Source organism: Heterocephalus glaber, unplaced genomic scaffold (assembly GCF_053883595.1).
Source record: "Heterocephalus glaber isolate CG9 unplaced genomic scaffold, H.glaber_assembly_v1.0 deba00001594, whole genome shotgun sequence".
Classification (NCBI taxonomy): domain Eukaryota; kingdom Metazoa; phylum Chordata; class Mammalia; order Rodentia; family Bathyergidae; genus Heterocephalus; species Heterocephalus glaber.
In genome coordinates, this window is record NW_028258369.1 from 14,889,855 (window position 1) to 14,912,534 (window position 22,680).

General features: G+C 38.9%; 1 protein-coding gene across 8 annotated transcripts in view; it reads right to left on the bottom strand.

Moving 5' to 3' along the window:
* Positions 1-195: 195 nt before the first annotated feature.
* Bmx (BMX non-receptor tyrosine kinase) overlaps positions 196-22,680 on the bottom strand; it is an 80,969-nt gene continuing 58,484 nt past the window's right edge. For 5 of the 8 annotated variants that reach the window (XM_087193713.1, XM_087193708.1, XM_087193707.1 and 2 more), the window contains 9 exons: positions 21,541-21,620; positions 18,194-18,321; positions 13,509-13,583; positions 12,640-12,811; positions 8,380-8,596; positions 7,429-7,493; positions 6,651-6,769; positions 3,353-3,510; positions 403-651 (listed from right to left, as the gene is read on the bottom strand). In XM_087193713.1, coding sequence (XP_087049839.1) covers positions 577-651; positions 3,353-3,510; positions 6,651-6,769; positions 7,429-7,493; positions 8,380-8,596; positions 12,640-12,811; positions 13,509-13,583; positions 18,194-18,321; positions 21,541-21,620 — 1,089 coding nt within the window. In that variant the 3' untranslated portion in view covers positions 403-576. Of the gene's footprint in view, positions 652-3,352; positions 3,511-6,650; positions 6,770-7,428; positions 7,494-8,379; positions 8,597-12,639; positions 12,812-13,508; positions 13,584-18,193; positions 18,322-21,540; positions 21,621-22,680 lie in introns of all 8 variants that reach the window. The other 3 variants (XM_087193710.1, XM_021245312.2, XM_004866092.3) reach the window with 1 other exon arrangement.

The following is a 22,680-nucleotide window of genomic DNA, read 5'->3' on the forward strand; positions in this document are numbered from 1 at the left end:
CTGCATCAGCGACATCTGGGAGCTGTGAAAAATAAAAACTCAAAGGCCAGACTCAGACCTGTTCTATCAGAATCTTGGGGGTGGGGGGCATTTTCCAGGAATCCGTGTTTTAACAAACTCCACATGCATGATTTGCATGTATCTGAAAGCTTGAGACCACTGAAATATGAATGCAAAAGTCCACATTTCTGTTTTAGATAGTATATTTAATTATCAGGATGGTGAGAATAGCAAAAAAAAAAAAAAAAGAATGAGTATCCAAAAAGGAATTTTCAATTCTGCTCAAGCCTTACACATGATATACACCCTCTCTATATTGCAATATGAAAACCTACTTCTGCTACAGGCTGAGAAGTGTTATATTAAGAGCAGTACAAACAAAATTACAAATTTGACCTAAATTTCATGGAATTTTTGTTTTCTACCTTGTTCATTTCCAGATAATATAACAAGCAACACACAGAACACTATTAAGAACTAGCTAACTTACATTGCGCCTGGCTACTTTTCCTTAAAAAGAATGAAAATGTTGGCCAATATCTATATTCATTCTCATCAGCACTCCTAATTTCTTCTTCAAGGTTTGTCTTTTTCCCGAAGTGGTTCAATGGAAGATAGGAGTTGCTGAAATGTAGGACGCTTTTCTGGAAGCTAAATAAAAGAAAAATCCAATGTTTTAGATGATGAAATTTATGATTAAAAAGAAAAAATGTAAACTATACTTTGGTCCTAAAGGTGATAACTTTTAAAACATGGGGACACTGCAGACGTTTGTGCTATAGTCAGAAACAAGGCAAGCGCACATGCTACACTCACCACGCTTCACATCACACTGAAGGTATTAACAGTGTAGTCAAAAAGTGAGAATAATTAGACCCCAAGAATTGGAGCAGAAAAAGTAACATTATCTTTATTTGCACAGGACACAATTTATACCTGGAAAACCCAAGATGATCAATGATAGAACCAACCCAAACAAAAAAGGAATTCACCAGGGGAGCAGGATATAAAATTAACATGCAAATCAATAGCTTTCACATATACTTACAATGACCAATTAGAAGATATCATGGAGGAGAAAAGTCCATTTATAATAGCAACAGCATAAAAATAAAATACTATAAAACTATACTCTCTAAAAATGAGGAAACTTTCAAAAACTGTTGAAAGGTACAAATGCACTTTTATGTATTTTAAAAAAGCATCCTTTGTTCTAGAATAGGATATTAGCATCAGAAATATCAAATTTCTCAAGTTAAAAACTAAATACAGCCTCCTCAAAAATTAAATGAGTTTGTTTCAAGCTAAACAAATTGATCCTTTAGTTTATAGATTTTTTTCAAAAATATGCAAAGTGGCGAGGAAACTATAAAGAAAGATGAGTAATGGGGAAGGGGTGTTAGGGTACATAGTATTATAAGGTCTCTATATAATTAGAAGATCTCTCTATATTATAAAGTCTCTATATAAGCAAAACACGTGGCGCTAGCACATGTATAGAGAGACTGCAGAACAGAGGAGAAACTCCTGAAATAAACTCAAATACATACGGAAACTTAGAATAATACTGGGGAGGCATTTCACTGGGGATAGATGGTCTTTCAGTAAACAGTGCTTCCAACAACTGGTTAAACATTGAAAATGATATATTTGGTGCCATACTTCGTACTGTACACCCTAACAAACACAAACTAGATCAGATACTTGAATAGAGAACAATGAAACCATGAAAGCACAAGAGAAAAATCTAGGAGAACTCCGTTATAAATTGGGTGTGGGAAAACCTAGGTAACTATGACTTAATTTTCAGAAGCAGTAAAAGCAAAATCAGGTGTATTCATCTGTATTTTTAAAAAGACTTTTATATGGCCCAAACAAAAGCTACCATCAGCCAAATTAAAATATAAGTGATAAACTGGGAGATAATATTGGGAAATATTGACAACTGATACCTACCATAAATCAAATCTTAATATTCTTAATTTATAAAGAGATCCTTAAAACTTGATAAGAAAAAAGGGAGTGATGGTTCTAAGAAAGGTACACAAATGACCCTTAAAATAGGGAAAGAGGCTCAGTTTCACTCATAATGAAGAGAAACATTAAAGTTGCAATAAATTGCCATTTTTATCTACCAAACTAGCAAAAATTCAAAAGTTGATAATGCGCTCCTTTGGTGAGGAAAACATAGCTGCCTATATGGCTAGTGGGCAACACTCAAGAGAACAATTCAGACACCACATGTTCTGTAAGAAAGAGGAACAAGAAAACACACACATACATAAGCTCAAAGAATAATTCTTCATTGCCTATGAAAAACAAAATGCACATTCTTCTTGTCATTCAGCTTTCAGAATCTGGACTAAACTTATTTTCAGCCCTTCCAACAGTGGCTCCAGCCAAGACCTCTGTGCTGCTTCCTGCCTCCACACCTGTGTGTGCTTTCTCACTTGGACACCCTTTGCTAAGGCCTCAACTCATGTACTAAGGGAACCTACACAGATTTGGCTCGGTTACCGATGTATTCAGGACACTGCTCTCTCTCCTCTGGGCTCTTCTTCTATTTGTCTATCTTTTTAACTTGGTTGCATACTTATAAACTGCCTGGTATTTTCAACTGCACTGTGTGTGCGCCCACACAAGCCTGTGCACGTGTGTGTATGTGTAAAGACTTCAAATTCAAGGAGGTAAAAAATGGAGCCTCATATTTCCTTATCATCTTTCATGAATTCTATGAACATAGTAGATGCTTTACAAATTAATCCTCTGCAACTTTAGCTCCACGTCTTCCCTGTGAGAGATTCCCCTATCTTCTGCTTGAAGGGAATGCTTGTGTTCAGTGTTTGGGAGGCAGGCGGAGAGATGATGGGATGTGGTCTTCTGTGTACTTTCTCCCCGGGGTCAGATGTCCTCTGTTACACATTTTCTGCTTGAGGAGAGAGACTCCACATCCTTGCTGTTAAGAACAGGGACCCTGGAGCTAAGCCAGCTTGCCTCTTACAAGCTCTGTGATCTTGGGCGGGTCGCTTACACTCTCTGGGCCTCTATTTCTTCTCCTGTTAGTTTTAGTGATGATAACAGCACCTGGCTGGCTCATAGTGTGGTTTCTGATGAATAAACGAGGTAGTAATGTATAAAGGTCTTAGAAGAGTGCTGGACATAAGTTTTTCAGGAATTCATCATCACCTGCATTGCTTGTTTTAGGCTTCAAACATTCGAGAACGGGGCCATTTCTGCCTTTCCTGTAGCAGGTACTTTCCCTCAAAAAAGTTTTGGCCCTGGGGTGATGCAGAGGCCACCTTGGATCCCCTCAGCCCCCCAGCCCTCCAGCTCACTCAAGGGGTGCACTTGCCTCATGCCAGCAGCTGTACATGATCTGGTAGATGGTGTCTGACGCCAGCTGTGGCCGATAGAGCCGGTGGCCCTGGGAGACCTTCACAACCACCTGGGAGTTGTCATACAAGTCATAGGGCTGCTTCCCGAGGCTGAACACCTCCCACATCAGGATTCCTGCATCACACCGAAGACCAGCAGCAGACAAAAAGAAAGCTGATGTCAGAAGGTACAGGGTTGGTGGAATGAGAGCCACACCACAGTCTGGAAGAGCAAGGGACCCTGGGGAATGAGTTCTAGTGAGGTGGGGATCGAGTAGAGAGCCCAGAGTCTCTTCCCCCACGTTCCTGAGACCCGTCTGTGTAAGCTTGCTGTAAACCTGTGCATGGCTCCGTAGAGGGAGCCACTTGGGGCCAAGGTCCTTGATGTGCTCCAGGAAGGCAGCTGGGGCTTCCTTGGCCTCACAGTGGTACCAAACTGTGTAGTGAGCCCCGAGGCCACCCCTGATGAGTGATCCATTGATGTCCTTGGCCCCTCTTTTCCTTCTGCTTTAGCAGTTCTGTACAACTTCACACAATCAAATTACCTTTCAGTGGAAAATTAAAGATGAAATCATTGACGACTTCTCCCTTTCTCCTGTTGCTGCAGACTGAAAATGTTTTATACATCAGGAGCCCTTTGGGGAATCTGGTCAAACCACCAGCTCGCTCCATGGGAAAGTGGAAGTGGATGCACAGCAGTTGTGGGTTCAGTCTCAGGCTGTTCACGGGGAATTGTGAACTCCAGGTTAAGAAACTCAGTTTCGGTCATGGTGGTCAAGAGGATGGGGTCAAGCAAACGGGGCCTTTGAAGCCCAGTTCTGCCACTTGCAGGCTGGGTCAGTTCCTTAACTCCTCTCAACCTCAGGTCCCATGTTCTGTAAAAGGGTATGCACACCTGGTGGACTTGCCATGAGGATTAAGCAAGATGTAATGTGGAGCACTCTTCAAAGAGTGCCAGGGCATTTTAAGTGTCGTCAGAGTGATGCTATTCTGTCCAAGGACAGAGAATTTCAACAGTCAGACAGGTTCAAAGCCTCCAAAAACCAGAAATATGAAAGAACCATAACTGAGGCCTTGACTTCAAACTTTCTTTGACTTTAAGACTACAGATTTTATGTAAAATATTTATAATAAAGTAATTAACCTTATAAGTTGTTGGGGGCATATTCTTTGCATAATCTTTTCTTTTTTAAACCCACACATTCCAAAAGAATAATCCAAAAGAATGCTGCTCTCTCACAACTTTCTCTTTGAGAGGTTATACAGTTATTTCAAGGGTAACATTGCTGCTCAAAATGTCCATGGGGCTCCTCTCTGGGAATTGCTTTCAGAGCCCCTGATTCATTTTGAGTACCTCCACTGGGGTCAGATTGTTTAAGAATAGATTTATTATTTGCTAACAGCCAGAAAATACCTGGGGCCAAGTTCTGTCACATAAGGTGAAAAAGCAAGCTGGGGAATGCTGTTGTCTTATCAAAAACAAGCTGCGACTATTGAATGAGAGCACTGATTTTAAAAATATTATTCATTAGGCATATCCCTTGACGCATGGATATTGAAACTAGTTTTGACAGGGGACCAAATTTAGTCAATACAAAATGACATCATGTATTCACCGAAGTAGTTTGTGATTTTTTTCCTTTTCTGCATACATTTTTCTGCATACATCTCTGAAGATAACTTTTCTTTTACAATGAACACTTTTTCAAGGGGAATAGCTATTTTAAAAAATTGTATCACATAGAAAAGTAAATGGCTACTAAATTTTCCTTTTTTCAGCCACCATGTAGGTGTCAAGCAGTAAATCAAATTGTAGTTATAGATTAAGACAGGCACAAAGTAGGTCTCTATCATAGTTAATGTATTTTAAAGCCTGATGATAATTTAAATTACTTACCTTGGACCCATCCGACAGTGATTGAAAACAGTACTGACATTGTCACCACATAAACATAAAACACCTCACAATCTACAGAGTCACGATTTAAGAACTGTTTTCATTTTGTAATTACTTTTACTAAATTCTGGTTTTGTTTTTGTTTTGATTTTTGCAGCACTGGGGGTCAAATCCTTGTGCATGCTAAGCAAATGCTCTCCTACTGAGCTTCATACATCCCCAGACCAATTACTAAATTTTAACATATGTGGACTTTAATTAAATGTGAATTAGCCCTTCTTCAGTAAGGGGCTGCATAATAAGCGCTTTAGGCTTTGTGGGACATGTGGTATATGTGGCAGTCACTCTAGTCTGCTGTTGCAGTACAAGATTAGCTATAGACAATATGAAAATGAATTGGCATAACTGTGTGTTAATAAAACTTTATTTACAGAAACAGCCTACCTGGTTTGGTCCTGCGCTGTGGTTTGCCTACTCCTGATTTAAAATATAAATTTTAACAAGGAGAGACCAGTTGACATGAGGTATGAGCTTGCTAGAGTTTGGATCTTGAATGTCCCCTAAAGATCTGTGTGTTAAAGGCTTAGTTAAAGGCTATTGGGAGGTGTGGACTCTTTTACAGGAAGGCCTAGTGGGAGGTCTTCCAGCCATAGGGGTTGTGCCCTTGAGGATAACAAGACACCAGCCCCTCTTCTTCCTCCTTTTGCTTCCTGGCCAAAAGAACATGTGATAAGCAGCTTTGCTCCACCATGCGCTCCCTGCCATGACATGCCATCTCAACACAGGCCCAAAAGTGACAGGATCAATCTGTCATGGGCTGGAATTTCCAACATTGTGAGCCAAAACAAACCTTTTCTCTTTCTAAGTTGGTTATCTCAGGTATTTGTTATAGTAGTGGAAAGCTGACTAACACAGAGCTAAATAGAATATCCAGTCATGTCTGATGTTTACATTAGGGATGTTCAAAGAACTGGTTCACCCAGAAGGGAGTAGTTATCACAGTTACTTTCATGTAGAAAATCAATGACTTCACTTTAAGGCTTTCAACTTTCTGGACTTTAAGTAAATGCAGAGTTAGTTTGTAATGACTTCTTTTTAAAAAACTGTTTGAAATTTTCACTGGGAAACTTTTCATAACCTTTGATTTTATGAGAAAATGCGAGAAGGTGTAAATTACACAATGTGTGGAAGACATCCTAACATCTGGCCCAAGAAAGTAAGTCATCATCTTCAATGGCTTGCTTGTCTCACATTATGTGTATAATTTTGTACATGCTCAATGGCATTTAAAAAAAAATGGATGTTGCAGCTCTTGTGGTTTCCTATTGTGGAAGCCAGCTTATGAAACAGGGCTGGACCTTGTGTGGCTACTTCCTTACCGAATGCCCATACGTCTGACTTGCTGCTGTATTTGAAGTAGTGAAACACCTCTGGGGCTGACCACTTGACCGGAAACTTTGTTCCTACCGAACTGACATACTGGTCATCAAGAACATACCTGTAAGGGGAAACGTCAATGCAGTGAGAAACGGGACGACCACTGCTGGCCATCTTGCTCTGTGATGGTAGAAGCGGACAAAGGACATAGAACCATTCAAAGTCTCAGCTGAATGTCTTGGTATTTTGTATTTGCTTTTCCTTTCATTCGTCAGCTTAGCTAGAGGCTACTTATGATTTGTAAACATTTAGAAAACATATCTTTGAAAACAGCAAAACTTGAATGCAGAATGTTTGGTAAATACAGAAAAACACAAAGAAAGTAAAAATGAAATCACTCTGAAACCCACCTCAAAGATAACCTATAATTCTGTCACTCAAGATATATTTTTGCTTGTGTTTTCTGTTCTTTTTTTCTTTATATGTACCTTGAACAAAATTGGGTTTCTGTTGTATTGACATTCACTTTGAGAGTAGATGGTGAGAATTTTCTCAGGGGCCTACATTTTCTATTGCAGCATTTTGTTTAATAACTGACTAATATTCCCTCTTATAGAATAACAATGTATTTAATTGTGTAAAATGTTTCCAATCTTCTGTTATTATAAACAATGCTGGAAAATATCCCATGGATATAATAGAAAAACTACACACATCAGTGTTAGAGCTCTCTACTACAAAACATCAGAAATAAATCGATAGGGAAAATCATTGGTTTACCTCGTCATTCCAAAGTCAGAGACTTTCACAGAGAGATTACTGTCTACCAAGCAGTTCCGAGCAGCCTTTGGGGAAAAAACAAAATCGCCATGTAATAAAAGTGACTAAGAATCTTCTGACATCAGAGTCAGACATTTCCCTCCTTTTCAGCAGAATTCTCAGCAAAATCTAAGATTTCTTGTCACAAACCAAATGCTCTGAAGTTGTCTCTTTGTCAATTGCAATGTTCAATTTTTCAAAATGAACATGTATTCCCATAAGTCTTCACCCAAGCATCCATCCTTGCCAGACACTATGAAAGTATTACACTTTAGACACAGAGCCTTAGTTTATCAGAGAGAGAGAGAGGAACAATGTCGAGGGGCTCCCTTTCCACCACTAGCTACTGTACATTAACAGATGCCTTGAAGACATAAGTGCTGCAATGTACTAGCCTAATGTACATGCCATGTTTGTTGATCAATGAGAAAAATCTCTGAAGATAAATAAATTCCAGTGAATACCACACACAATACTCCACTCTTCCAACCAACCCAAACACACGCGCGCACACACACACACACACACACATTTCACCACGCCCTCAATTATTGTATTAAATGACAGCATTAGCACTAAGCTCTATTCAGAGTAAAGGACATCTTGAGTTCAACGGTTTGGAGAAACAGTAAATTGTCCAGTTTTTCCTTTCTATCTGTTCTTTCCATTGCAACACAGCTAACTAGTGCTAAACAAGTCTTCAAGACTTGTTTGACTGTTTTTTCCATACTGCAAATATTTTATTTTAAAATTGTGACTTTTTCATATAAAAGTGCATTGCTTACACAACTCACAAGTGAGCAAAGTAACAGTGAAGGTGCCCTCCTTGTTGTCCCTCCCAGCTCCATCCTTGGAGGTGGGAACTGTGGACTAATTCCTTTCCTTTTTTGGACCTCCAAAAGCTTGGCTTACCAAGTCGCGGTGTATGAATTGCTGACTCTCCAAGAAGGCCATGCCTTCACAGACGTCATAACACATTTCTAAGAGCTGGGATGGTTCTAGTCCTTTCCCATGACCCTTCAGGTAGTTAAGCAAGCAGCCATTGGTGATGTATTCTGTCACTATGTATATGGGGTATTTCTCTGAACACACTCCATAGAATTTAACCAGCTTGGGATGGCTCAGTTTCCTAGAAAGAACAGATTTTCAAAGCTCAGTACTCTACACTCCATTTTCCAGATACCCTGAAAAAGAAGAACTCTCGAATTTTTGTTTATTTTTAATTCCATGTTTAATTCTCTGTTCTACTTGAACAGAGAAAGAGAGGAGAAAGTTAGGACCTTTGATGGGAGGGCAATAGCCTTTGGAGGCAAGAATTCTGCCTCATATTAGACATTAGCAACCCAAGGGTAATGGAGCAGTTTGTGGGTGCCGTGTTCACCTTTCCTACACAGGTGAGCACAAGGTAGCATTCTCAGTAATATATATATCAAGGGCCTGGGGATTTAGCTCAGTGGTTTCGCCGTCAGCTGCGCAAGCGCAAGGACCCAAGTTCGATCTCTGGTACAAAAAAAAATATATATATATACATATATTTATATATATATATATATATCTCAGAATATGAAGGATGTAGGTAAAATGAAAATAGTTGCCATTTTAGGGAAGTGAGGTTAGACATGATTTTTTTTTCTGTTTTAAAAAGTATATAATTTTGCATTATTTTTAAATAATCAATTTAAAAAATAGTAACTACATAATGTTGCACATCTGGTAAAGTCATGATGGGATGAATGCTTAGTTTTTACAAGTTCATCAATTTTGTCTTTATGTGATTTATCTATTTTAGCAATTTGCATGATGATTTCTAAATTTTTTATATGATGATGCTTTTTATGTTTGGATGTGGAAAGTAAATTATATTTAACGTGTTGACCTTTTATTTTTTAATGAATGAGGATTAAATCCTTAGTTTCCTTCCTTCTCAGTTTAATTATAGGGACATGGTTTTTCATATTACTCAAGGTGATTAGTGGTTTTAGAGGTCTGCAGGGTACTCAGCACTGCTCTAGTCACTGTAAAAGTTGTTCCTTGAGCAAATGCAGTCACTGCCCAGTGATCTCCCCATATACCAGACCTCACTGTGAGGCCCATTTCATTTGGTATTTAACAGTTTTTCATCGTGGTACAGTTTGACATCTTTCTTTATGATTAGGTGACTTGTTAATGGCCTTTTAAGAATTTTTGGAATTACCAGCTCTGTAATGACCAAAATGTGTTTTACTCTCAGTGCCAGGTCACAGGCAGTTATACCATGTGACTAAGAAAGTCTCCGCCAGATTTTTCTGTCTGCCAGATTTTTCATAAGGAGGACATTGAAGGTCCCTTTCCAAGTTTTCTTACAGTTCAGTTGCCAAGTACAGAACTAGCTACATAATTTGCTGGTACAAGTGAAAAATAAAAATGCAAGAATCTTTGTTTTAAAAGTATTAAGTATTTCAAAATGGCAACAGCAAGGCATTAAAGCAAGTGCAAGTGGTCCTTGCAACTATGCAGGTGGCATGCCTCTGAAGCCAGCCCTGCTCATGCTAATGTTCACATAGGACCCTGCTTTCCAACAGTTCAGCAATTATGGCAACAGTGGTTGTGCTGACCTTCCTGGCTCCTTTATCTTCATAAAGGAATGACTAGGGAAACGAATACTGGAATAGTCTGCCTGGATTTAAATCTCTGCTTTGCCACTCTTACTAGCTTGGTGACTTTGGATGAGTTAACATTTCTGTACTTCAGTTTACTGCAAAACAAGGGTGACAATGGTATCTCCCTCACAAAATTCTTTTTTTTTTTTTTTTTTGGTACTGGGGATCGAACTCAGGACCTTGTGCTTTCGAGGCAGGTGGCAGAACCACTGAACTAAATCCCTGGCCTTCCCTCACAAAATTCTTATGAGAATTGAACGAGTTGCTCTTTCTGAAGTGCTTAGAGAAATGCACCTGGACACTGGGTAAGTGTTTAAGAAAAAAGTTTTAAAGTACTTTCACTCTGAAGTAGGTTAGGATTTGTGATTTCAGTAATCTCTGACAAAAGCCCCACTGCAACACTGTTTAGTTTAGTTTTTCTTTTTTTTTCCTTTGGTTTTTTATTTGTTTGTTTGTCTCTAAGGATTGAACCCAGGACCTTCATACTGAGCTACATCCCCAGTCCTTTTTTATTTTTTATTTTGAGACAGGATCTTGGTTGTTGTTAAGGCATCCAGGCTGGGTTCAAACTTGCAATCCTCCTGCCTCAACCTTCCAACGTGCTGGGATTACAGGCATGTGCCACCATACTCAGCACCAAAGTTTTTCATACTGTATTGTTTGGTTCCCTAAATGTAGAATGCCCAGCTGTGCTGATTTGCCTGGAACTGAGAGGCTTCCAAGGATGTAGCATTTTCAGTGCCAAATCCAAGAAAGTCCCAGGCAAACCTACAAAGTCTCATTCACCATGATGAAAAGAACAGAGTGAATTATATAGGGGAGAGAGAGAGAGAGAGAGAGAGAGTTTTGAATTGAGACCCATGAACAAAGGTGAGAAGGAAGTAGGCTGAGCACGAGATTTTCTCTAGACTGGGTTGAAGGTACCAAGAAGGAAAAGCAAAAGGATATTGTTGGTAGAGTATTAGTTTTCAGTACTGCCTTCACTCTAGGTAACAGCCCCCTCTCTCCCTTCTCCCATCATGCACCTCCCACAGGGTAAACGGCCACAGTGCCCAGGGGTTATTCCTGCTCCGAGCCTATGCATCCTTTTCTCAGCCTGCTAGGGGTAACAAAACTCTGGAACCCTCTGTTCCAGACCCCTTTTGGGTGTGTCTCCTTAAAGGTGACCATGCTACCCCAGCCAAGATCATTAGCTAATAGCTAGCTGTTTGTAAGAGGTGTGGAGCTGGATGTACTGAATTCTGTGTCTACACATAGTCAATAAGGCCTTCCTAGCATGGGACAAAGCTGTGGCTGGAAGAAGAAAGGGCAAGAGTAGAGTTCAGAGGACCATAGGCCAGAGGCTGGTTTCTCTATAGAGAGCTGAGAATTTTAAATGTGAGCATGGCTTTTATGGTTGTTATGAAGGTATACAGTACTTGTAAAAGTAGGAACATAGAACTGGTCTTACTTAACAGTTAGCTCAGCATATAATTTCTAAATATAAATAAAAGGGGTGATCAAAATATACAGTGAATGTTTAAATTAAAAAAAAATTATTTTAGGGCTGGGGATTTAGCTCAGTGGTTCTGGCGCCTGCCACGCAATTGCAAGGTCGCAAGTTCGATCCCCGGTACCCCCCAAAAATTATTATAGTAAAAGATATATTTCCATTAATGACTCTCAGAGTACATCCCATGTCTCTGAACACATGTTTGCCATCATTTTTGCTACTTTCTGAAGAAATTCTGGAACTTTATTTTCATAGCTTTATGAGGTGTCATCAAAAGTCTGGTGAATGCCGCTGGTCAGTGCCATCAAATTGAAAGGCAGGGTTGTGAAAACGTGACAGTGTTCTCATCCACCTTATTCACGAGATCTGGCACCATGTGACTTCTGGCTCTTCTCCAAAGTCAAAATGACCATGAAAGGGAGCCTTTTCTTTTTTTTTTGGTACCAGAGATCGAATGTGGGACCTTGCGCTTGTGAGGCAGGCGGCAGCACCACTGAGCTAAATCCCCAGTCCAAACGGAAACATTTTTAATTGATTCAGGACATTGAGGCAGTCACAGCAGTACAACTAAAGACACTCAAGAAAGAGGACTCCCAGAACTGCTTCAGAAAGTGGCAAGAACGATGAGATAAGTGTGTTTGAAGTGAGGGGGAGTATTTTGAGGGGGACTCATGGCAGTGTGTGTGTGTGTCTGTGTGTGTGTCTGTGTGTGTATGTGTGTGTGTGTGTCTGTGTGTGTGTGTCTGTGTGTGTTTGCGGTACTGGGGATCGAACTCAGGACCTTGTGCTTGTGAGGCAGGTGTGGTGCCACTGAGCTAAATCCCTGGCCTGGCAATATGTTTTTTACTATAAAATTTTTAAAAATTTGAATATTCACTGTGGTTTTCAATCACATTTTGTATAATTTATATTAATATAGCTATAAATATCTATGACATGTGGACCCTTGCTCTAGGCCTTGCACATGGTAGCGACAGGCCTACTAGTGCTAATGCCCTCCCATGGCGGGATCCAAACCACCGCTCCTCAGGAGAAACTTACATCATGGTCTGGGCCTCCTGAAAGAATTCATCTTCCGACATGGAGCCTTCCTTGATCATCTTAACGGCAACATCATACTGCCCCTTCCACTTGCCCAGCTGGACCACTCCAAACTGGCCCCTTCCCAGCTCCTTCAACAGGGCAATCTCTTCTCTTCTCAGTTCCCAGATTCCTAATGAGGCAGGATAGACAGTCTTGAGGATGAGCAGAGAAAGATTGGAGGCCACCAGCTTCCCAAGTGATTTCCTCCCCAAAGAGGTTTTCTGACAATATGAAGAACAAACCTTTTTATTTTAGCTTGATAAGTTCAAAAATCTTTAACTACGTGGTCTATATAATACCACCCAGGAAAACCTGTTTACAAAGCAGCTGCAGTTATGGACAAGAAGGCTCAGATTAAAGCTCTTTGCCAGCTAGAGCCCTGCTGGAGAGAGTCAGTGTCAAAATGTGCTTGATGCCCTTAGGTTGGTAAACTATTGCAAGACTCTCTTATAAAACAAATGAGACTATGATTCAGGTGGATGTGATTTTCCTAAACACACAACGTTGAGGACTGACTCCACTGAGCAGGCACAGACTAAGGAAAAGAAAGGATGAGTGATGGGGTGCTATAGACTAATGATAGGATCTAATAAAAGGGGAAATTTGACAGTCTTTCTAGTAATGCTGGTGAAAATACAGGTTTAGATTAGGTGGGCAGAATATTTTTATGAAAATGAATAAATACATTAGGGCTGAAGCCTTCCCTGGTACAATATGAGCAGGGACTCACTTCCTGTCTTGCATCCCTTTTATCATTAGTTAACCAGATATATTTAAACCCCGAGTGGTGGGAAGTGGCATTTAAGAGCCCAAAGGTGTGTCCATACCACTTCCCAGGGACACGGAGACTGGGACCTTGTTGGTCTTGGTGGACACAGGATGGCGGAGCCGTGTGATCATCCCTGCAATGAAATCAGCATTGTGTCATTACATCATTGCATCTTATCATATCACATTGCATAGAATTGGTTCAGAGCTATTTTCTCTCCAGAGAGGCTGAAAAGGCAGAGCTCAGGCTTTTATGTTGCAGACAGAGAATCCATTCTGACAATCTTCATGCTGTAGTTGTATTGATTTTTATGACTTGACTAAGTAGCTCAATTCAAAGCAAAAGTTGAGAGTAAATCATTTTATGTGGTTTTAAAAATTATCATAGAATTTGTTGCTTGAATCTCTTACATTAAATTTCCCATTTTTATTTTGTTATCTCTTTATAGTCATATATATATATATAAATTTCAAACCATACAGAAGGATATAAAATAAAAAGAAAACATCTGATTAAAAATTAAACCTATTACTAAATCTCATTTAATGGTCAAATCATTTTATTTATTTATTTATTTTTGCTTAAATTCTTTTATTGGTACATTTTAGGTATACAATACATTTACATTTATCTTTGGGTGCTTGTACCTGTACATGATGTATCTTGGTTCTTATTTTTTCCCCATTACCTGTGCGCCCTTCATCCCTCCAACCTTCCCTATTTACATACTTCGTTTCCATTTTTTTTTTCTTTTCTCATAATCTTTCCTTCCCATTCTTTCCTTTCCCCATTTCCTCCCACCACCCCTACCCCTTGGACCTTTTCCTATTTCAAAGTATCAATTATTAGTTATTAATCTTTTTAGTCCTTATTTACACTCAGTTTCTCACACTGGAGAAACTATTCGGTATTTACAAGTGTGTCTTATTTATTTCACTTAAGAGTATGGCCTCAATATGCATCCATTTAGCTATAAATGACTCTAGTTTCTCGTTCTTTACGGCTGAGTAGTACTCCATTTTATAAAAAAACCCACATCTTCTTTATCCAGTTTCCAGTTGATGGGCACTTGGGCTGTTTCCAAGTTTTAGCTATTACAAACTGTGCCACAATAAACATGGGTGCACATATATCTCTGTGGTATGATTCTTTTAATTATTTTGGGAAAATACCCAGCAGGGGAATAGCTGGGTCAAATGGGATCTGCAGTCCTAGTTCTTTGAGGTATTTCCACACTGATTTCCATAGTGGTTGCACCAGTCTGCACTCCCACCAACAATGGAGAAGGGTTCCTTTCTCTCCACACCCTCGCCAGCATTTGTTATTGGTTGATTTATTGATAGCAGCCATTCTTTGTGGGGTGAGGTGGAATCTCAGTGTTGTTTTCATCTGCATCTCTCGAATGACCAGTGATGTTGAACATTTTTTCATATATTTGTTTGCTGCTTTTACTTCCTTGTCTGAGAAATGTTTGTTCATTTCAGATGCCTATTTTTGAATTGGGTCTTTGAATTTAGGGGGATTTGATTTTTTTCAGTTCTTTATATATTGTAGATAGTAGCCCTTCATCTGAGTTACAGCTGCTAAAATTTTTTCCCACATTGTAGGTTGTCTCTTAGCTCTGTTGGTGGTTTCTCTTGCAGTGCAGAAGCTTTTTAATAAGATGAAATCCCAGTTGCTGATTCTTTCTGCTAGTTCCCGTGCTACTGAGGTTTTGTTCATAAAGTCTTTTCCTATGCCAATGTCTTCAAGAGTTCCACCTAACTTCTCTTTCAGCAAGTTTAGTGTTTCTGTCTTAATATTTAGATCTTTAATCCACTTAGATCTTAGTTTAGTGCATGGTGATAGATATGGGTCTAGTTTTAATCTCTGATAGGTTGAAATCCGGTTTTTCCAACACCATTTATTAAATAGGCTATCTTTCCTCCAATGAGAGTGGTTGGCTCCTTTGTCAAAGATGAGGTGGCTGCGTATGTCTGAAGTTGTCTCTGCATCTTCTATTCTATTCCACTGATCCTCAGGTCTGTTTCTTTGCCAGTACCATGCTGTTTTTATCACAGTAGCTTTGTAGTATAGCTTCAAGTTGGGTATTGTGATACCCCCAGCCATGTCTCTGTTGCCCAGAATTGCTTTTGCTATTCTAGGTCTCTTCTGGTTCCAAATGAATTTTTGGATTGTTTTCTCTAGCTCTGTGAAGTATATTGTTGGAATTTCAATCAGCATTGCATTAAATCTATATAGCAGTTTTGGAAGTATGGCCATTTTCACTATATTGATTCTTCCTAACCAGGAACAAGGGATGTCTTTCCATTTTCTTATATCCTCCTCGATCTCCTTTTTCAGGGTGCTGTAGTTTTCAGTGTAGAGGTCTTTTGCTTCCTTTGTTAGATTGATTCCTAGATATTTAATTTTTTTGGATGCTATTGTAAAAGGAATTGTTTCCCTAATTTCTCTCTCAATGAGTCTATTTGTGTGTAAGAAGGCTATTGTTTTTTGATTGTTGACCTTATATCCAGCTACTCTACTGAATCTGTCAATTAAGTCTAGAAGTCTTTTGGTAGAGTTTTTTGGGTCTTCTATGTAAAGTATCATATCATCAGCAAATAATGAGAGTTTAACTTCTTCCTTTCCTATCTTTATTCCTTTTATTTCTCTCTCTTTTCTAATTGCTGTGGCTAATGTTTCCAGAGATATATTGAACAGGAGTGGTGATAGTGGGCATCCTTGTCTTGTTCCTGATTTTAGTGTGAAAGTTTTCAGTTTTTGACCATTTAGTATGATGTTGGCTATTGGTTTTTCATAGATAGCCTTAATCAGGTTGAGATAAAGACCTTCTATTCCAATTTTCTGTAGGGTTTTTATCATGAATGGGTGTTGGATTTTGTCAAATGCCTTTTCTGCATCTATTGAGATGATCATATGGTTTTCGTCCTTGACTCTATTAATATAGTGTATTACATTTATTGAGGTCAAATCATTTTAATTGTTTACAGAGATTTAGGGGAAAGCTGGATTAAAATAATCATATATTTGGGGGCCGGGGATTTAGCTCAGTGGTTCTACTGCCTGCCTCACAAGTGCAAGGTCCCGAGTTTGATCCCTGGTACAAAAATAAATTCATATTTTTTATAGTGCCTTGAAACACTCCCTCAAAAAAGTAAATGAATCTTTCTTTAAATGTGGCATGTTTTCCAAATCATGGAAATTATCACACATGTACCTTCCTCTTCCTTCTTCTAGGTGGTTTTTTCATATGAGAGTTCTTCAAACTTTAAAAAATGTTGTAATTTTAATCAGCAAAAATAACAAATAAACTAAAAGCTAACACATTTCTCCGAAATACGTACAGCTACTGTTGCAATGATATATTGTGTGAATCATAAATACACTAATAAATAGAAAATTTAAGACCACGAGATTTTAAAAATATAATGCTAAATAAACATTCTAATATTTTCTTCCTATACCCTATGAAGTTTCCCGTGCATCCTCTAGGAGTGGAATCATTCAATTGGGGATGCAATATCTTTTACAAAAGGTACACTTGAGGTGCCACAGGTTAAAATAAACAATAGAGGAAATTTGGACAAGGCAAAATACAAGTAAGAACCAAATGAAAGCCCAAAGTCAGCCCAATTCACCTCTGTGCATGCAACTGAGTCAGATGGAGTGGCACAAATTTGATGATGAGACAATGGCTTATTACTGTTGGGCCTTTACGCAGTTACTATTCTAGAATACAGAGGGGATTTTTATATACTTACCAGTAAATTAGTCAAAACTTTAAATGAATAACAGTGCCCAGTGTTGGTGAAGATGAGAGAAATTGTTGTTAGTGGGTTTGTACATTTTTGAAAAGTATTTGGCATTTTCTAAACTTTCAATATTTCTAACCTTGTTTCGGAAATCCCACTTCTAAGAATTAGCTATGGAAACACTCTAATGGGTGTGCAGAATTTTGTGGGCAGCAATGTGCAATGAAGCAGCCATTTTAATGTGAAAATATTGGACATGATCCAATTGCTAACCAATAGAGGGAAGGGTGAATAAATTATGGGTCAACTCTACAACAGCATTCTATGGACTTCTGGAAGATGGTGGAGTGGTAATCTGTTAAAAAGAACAAAGTAAGTTATTACAAATTTGCATGAAAAGATCTTCAAGGCATGTTGAGTAAAGAAAACAATGTGGATAATATGTGTGGAGAATGATCTTATCTTTATAAAAATGTAATGTTTATACATATATAATCTATATTTATATATACAAAAATGTATTAATATCAAAAAATCTGACATAATTGACACTAACATGTTCAATGAAGTTATCTGTCCAATGGTACATGTCTCCATAATATTTGAATTTTACAATCCATTTGCTTCTATAGCAGGAAAAAACCTAGAATTTTTTTTGAGGCTAGCCTCAAACTGGAGGTGATCCTCCTGCCTCAGGGTCACAGGTGCTGGGATTACAGGCATGAGTCACCATGCCTGGCTCTTACAAATATTTTTATAAAGAAAATTTCTTCAAGTCACTCAACTTATTGTTTTTATCAATATGGAAAGTATCATGTTATATTTCAAGAAGCATAAGTTGAAAATTGGAGCAGGCAAAGGGCTTGAGAACATTTTTTCCTAATTTCGTGGTTCCCTATATAATCAAGAATATTAGGAGAATCAGTCATATCCAAGAAAATTGATATGTTGAACAAGGACCAATAAAAGAAAAACTGAAATAACTTACCTGCTGAATTGTGTTGATGATAGTGAATAAGCTTTGGAATAGAATCAAAACAGTAGTTTTCTGCCAGGTATAGTTTGTTTTTAGCATTTGTATGCACATGGTAATGTTTGACCGTCCCCTTTTTATCACTGGTAAGAAAAAATAATGTTAGAATACTTTTAAAAATCAGTTGGGACTTGGTTAAATAATTATTTTGGATGCATTTGTAAATTTTGAAGAGGGGACTCAGGGAGGATGTCTCAGTCTTGATATCTGGTGTTTTTCTGGAGATATCCATGACAGTCAGAAATTATGGAAGAAAGTATGGAAACCATGCCTCTCTGAATTCAATATATCTATTCATTTGTGCATATGCAAAATTCATGATCGATAAAATTCCAATTTCCGGACTGCTCTTCCCATAGTAAGTATGAAAATGGAATCTTTCTTTGATGATTGAGTGGCTTGTGGTTCTTCAGGATCATTTTTGAACATAAATCCTCTTTGAGAATAATAAAGGAGATAAAAATGTGGGAGGCAAAGGTGTTTAGTCTGTGGGGGTTCTCACCCCAGAGCATGGGTGAGAGACTTTTGGGAATGGCACATGCAGGTGGGTAGGGATGGCCTTTAATTCCTCACATGAACATGTACCTCTTCTTCTCCTTCTCCTCCACTTTTAGAAAAATCATAGTAAACTGATGTACATTATTTGGGCTAATCAGGAATAATATATCTGCCTGCCTTAGACTTTAGAGTATGGTATTGTGGTCGAGAACTTGACTTTGAGTCAGTTCTACTACTTGCCAGCTACCTAGCTACCTGTTCTGGTATACATACATACATACATACATATATATATATATATATATAGAGAGAGAGAGAGAGAGAGAGAGAGAGAGAGAGCCCATGTGTGTGTACATGTACACACTATGCTGGCCACACCAGAAGCAGTTAGACTTGTTGCTGCCTTGATACAAACCTAGTTAGGACTGAAATCATAAAAAAGATAGGATGCTTCTCTTTGTTGCAAATGTCTAATCTGTTCTTGGGCTCAGTATGAAATTCACTCAAGTCCACTGATGAGATGTCATAAAAGGGGGCTTCTGTATTCACGGATTGGGATTATTTTCCTGTGATTATCTGTTTTCTAATTTGTTTGCCTAACCACCTTCAAAAAATGTGTCAGGAGTCGAGAAATTTGAGGAGGGGGACATCTGGTGTCACATTTGGCTGAAACTGTAGGGCCAGTGAGCCACTGAGGTTTTTTTTGTTGTTGTTGTTCTTTTTTTTGGTACCACGGATCGAACTCGGGACTTGGTGCTTGCGCGGCAGGCGCCAGAACCACTGGGCTAAATCCCCGGCCCAGTGAGGTTTTGATAGTCAGTGACCAGAGCCTTGTTCAGTTCTTAGTGATTTTGTTTTAGCCAGCGTTCACGTGCCGCCCTGGGGGACATGGCTTCTGGTTTTGGAAAATGCCATCTGACCACTCCGGCCACACCCTATTATCTCAAGTTGGAGGTAGATACTTTGTAAAAAGATGCTGAAAATAAAATACCTTTTTCATTACTTCATTATTATAAGTACATAGCACTGTGGGAAAGGGCACATGGGGAAATTATCAAGGGAGAGAGCCATTCAATTCAGCTGTTAAAAAAGGGTCACTGAAATAGGAAGGGGCAAAGGGGAAGGAAGTGGGAGGGCTAGGGGAAAGGATAGAAGGGAATGGGATTAATATGAGAAAATAGAAAAATAGGAACAAAATCTTTGTAAATAGGGAGGAATGGAGGGGTTGAAGGGAGGGCTGGGCAAGGGTGAAAAGTAAGAACCAAGAGAGATAATGTAAAGGTGCAAATTTCCAATGATGAATGTCATTATATTGTATACCTAAAATGTACCAACGATTAGAATGAATAATCGATAATGTAAAATAGGGAGAAAAGGTCCAAAGGGGTAGGGGTAGTGGGAGGTGCAGGGGAAAGGAAAGAAGGGAAAGGAAAAAATGATGAGAAATGGAAATAAAGTCTTTGTAAATAGGGAAGGGTGGAGGGCGTGAAGGAGGGCTAGGAATGGGGAAAAAATAAGAACCAAGATGCATTATGTAAAGGTACAATTCCCAATGAGAAATGTAATTGTGTTGTATACCTACAATGTACCAATAAAAGAATTTAATACAAAAAAAATGGGTCACAGATATAGAATTTTAAAAAATGGTCTTAATCAAGATTTGGCCAAGTTCCCATTCTAAAACAGTGAGGGTTTCTGTGTAGACACAAGCATGTGGATCAAAGAATATGATCTAGTTCTTGGTGGCCCATCTTCAAGTCACACACTTACTAGTTTTAAAGGCGGGTCGTTATAAGGTCCCTCTGAACCTCCATCATTTCTTCTGTAAAATGGTGCAGATGAAAAGCAGCTTCCCTATTTCCTTTAGAGGATGATTTCAAGGAGCGAAAGAAGTAATGACCAATGGGAAAGTGGCTTACAAAACTCTGGAAGTGGATCCTGATGTTGGAAATGATGACTTTCATGAGATGACTGAGGGGTGTCTTATATGCCTAAGTGGTCAGAGTGCAGGGAGTGGCGTAGGTAGAACTACTCTTTTCCCAGCAGCAAGAACAACAATAAGAATTGCTATTGGTTTATTCAGTGCTTACTGTGTGCCAGGTACTGTTCTTATCCAATATATATATTAACTCACTTCATCCACAGAACACAATGATCATTATTATCTTTCCCTTTAACATGAAGTAGTTAGGCACAGAGTTTGAGACATTTGTTCAGTGTCATAAAGTTCTGAAATGGTAGAGCCAAGATTTGGATCTAGAAGTTTGACTTCAAACTAGCACTCTTATTGCTTCTTGGACTTTTGGCTAAGATCAAGTGCAAACTAGCAGTCTTCACTACAGAGGACAGCATCCTGGAAAGAACTATGCAGACACACAACTACACTGATTCAGCCTTCTGCTGACTCCTCCTCCGTGGAACAGTTAACTGAAACTGGGCACTGCAGTAGATGTCTCACCTCAGCAGGTGGCTAGGGGTGAGAATCTACAGGCTCCATTGCTAGTTTTCTCTCTTTCTAGGTGTAGGCCCGATTCAAAGGAACTCACCCATGAGTCTTCTAATAAATGTTCACCAAGGAGTGTATACTCTGCCATTGTTAGAGAGGGCAGGAGAGAATTACTCAGGAAACAGCCTCTTAAAAGTAGGAGGCAAAAAGGCAACTACACAGGGTCACACTCCACGGAAATACTTTGATCCAAAACTCCAGAATTTAAACAAGTTGTCTTATCTCAAAATGCAATGAAGTGAACAACATACTCAAAGAAAATACATAGAAGAATAAAAGAAATGCACACTGTACTTACTTCACAGCCTTACTAAATAAGGACACTGTGTACATTCCCACTTGGCTGGAATTCCTAACCATAAATGCACCTTCTTTTCCCTGAAAGGAAGGATCATTTTCATTATTCTTGCAAAAGATTTTTCACATACAGCATTAGGAAAAGAAAATCTTTTAGATCCACTTTAAATGTCACTGAGAGCACAAGTTATCCAACAGCTGGCACAGAAGGAGTTTCACTTTAGCTTTCCTCCTTTTCCCATGCAATATCTCTCTTCCTTTCCTCTCGCCCTCCTTTCTTCTTTCCTTCCTTGCTTCTTGCTTTCTTTCCTTTCTTTCCCTCTCCTCACTTCCTTTTCTCCTTTCTCTTCCATTCCCTCCCTTCCCCTTCCTACCTGCCCGCCTTGCTGGCTGCCTGCCTTCCGTGCTGGGAATCAAACTCAGTGTCTTACACCTGCTAGGCAACCACTGCACTACTGAGCTGCATCCCCAGCCCACTCAATATCTTTATACATTTATTCTGTGTGTTTCAACTGTTCTTATCAAGTTGAACTCTTTTCAGTAATTTTCTGTTGTACTTATGCGAGCCTGATCTTTCTTTCTTTCTTTCTTTCTTTCTTTCTTTCTTTCTTTCTTTCTTTCTTTCTTTCTTTCTTTCTTTCTTTCTTCCTTCCTTCCTTCCTTCCTTCCTTTCCATTGGTACTGGAAATCGAACTGAGGGCCTCACACTTGCCAGGCAGGTGCTGTGCCACTGAGCTACATCCTCAGCCCAAGCATGATGTTTCTGTGTTCAAGAAATAAAATTTAGAACCACATATCACCATATCCTGTCTTTGGAAGACTTTAGGAAACCAAATATGCAGCATAAATAAATGAAGTTCTACTCTCAACTTGTCCTTATTTTTTTTACTCTTTGCACTAATTTCAAGCAGGCCCTGCTTCAGAAGGAACAGATAACAAGCCACAGGTGTGACAAAATAGCAAGTGAATTCACCATGTTCTCATGAGCATTTCTCAAAAAAACAACTGGTGTATTCAAGTTAACTACTTGGTAGAACTATATCAAAGTATCATTTTATAGATCAAAAGAGTTTCCTATTTGTAATTCCATAGCAGTTCCTAATAATATCAGATAAATTTATTCCCTATTACATCTTCTGTA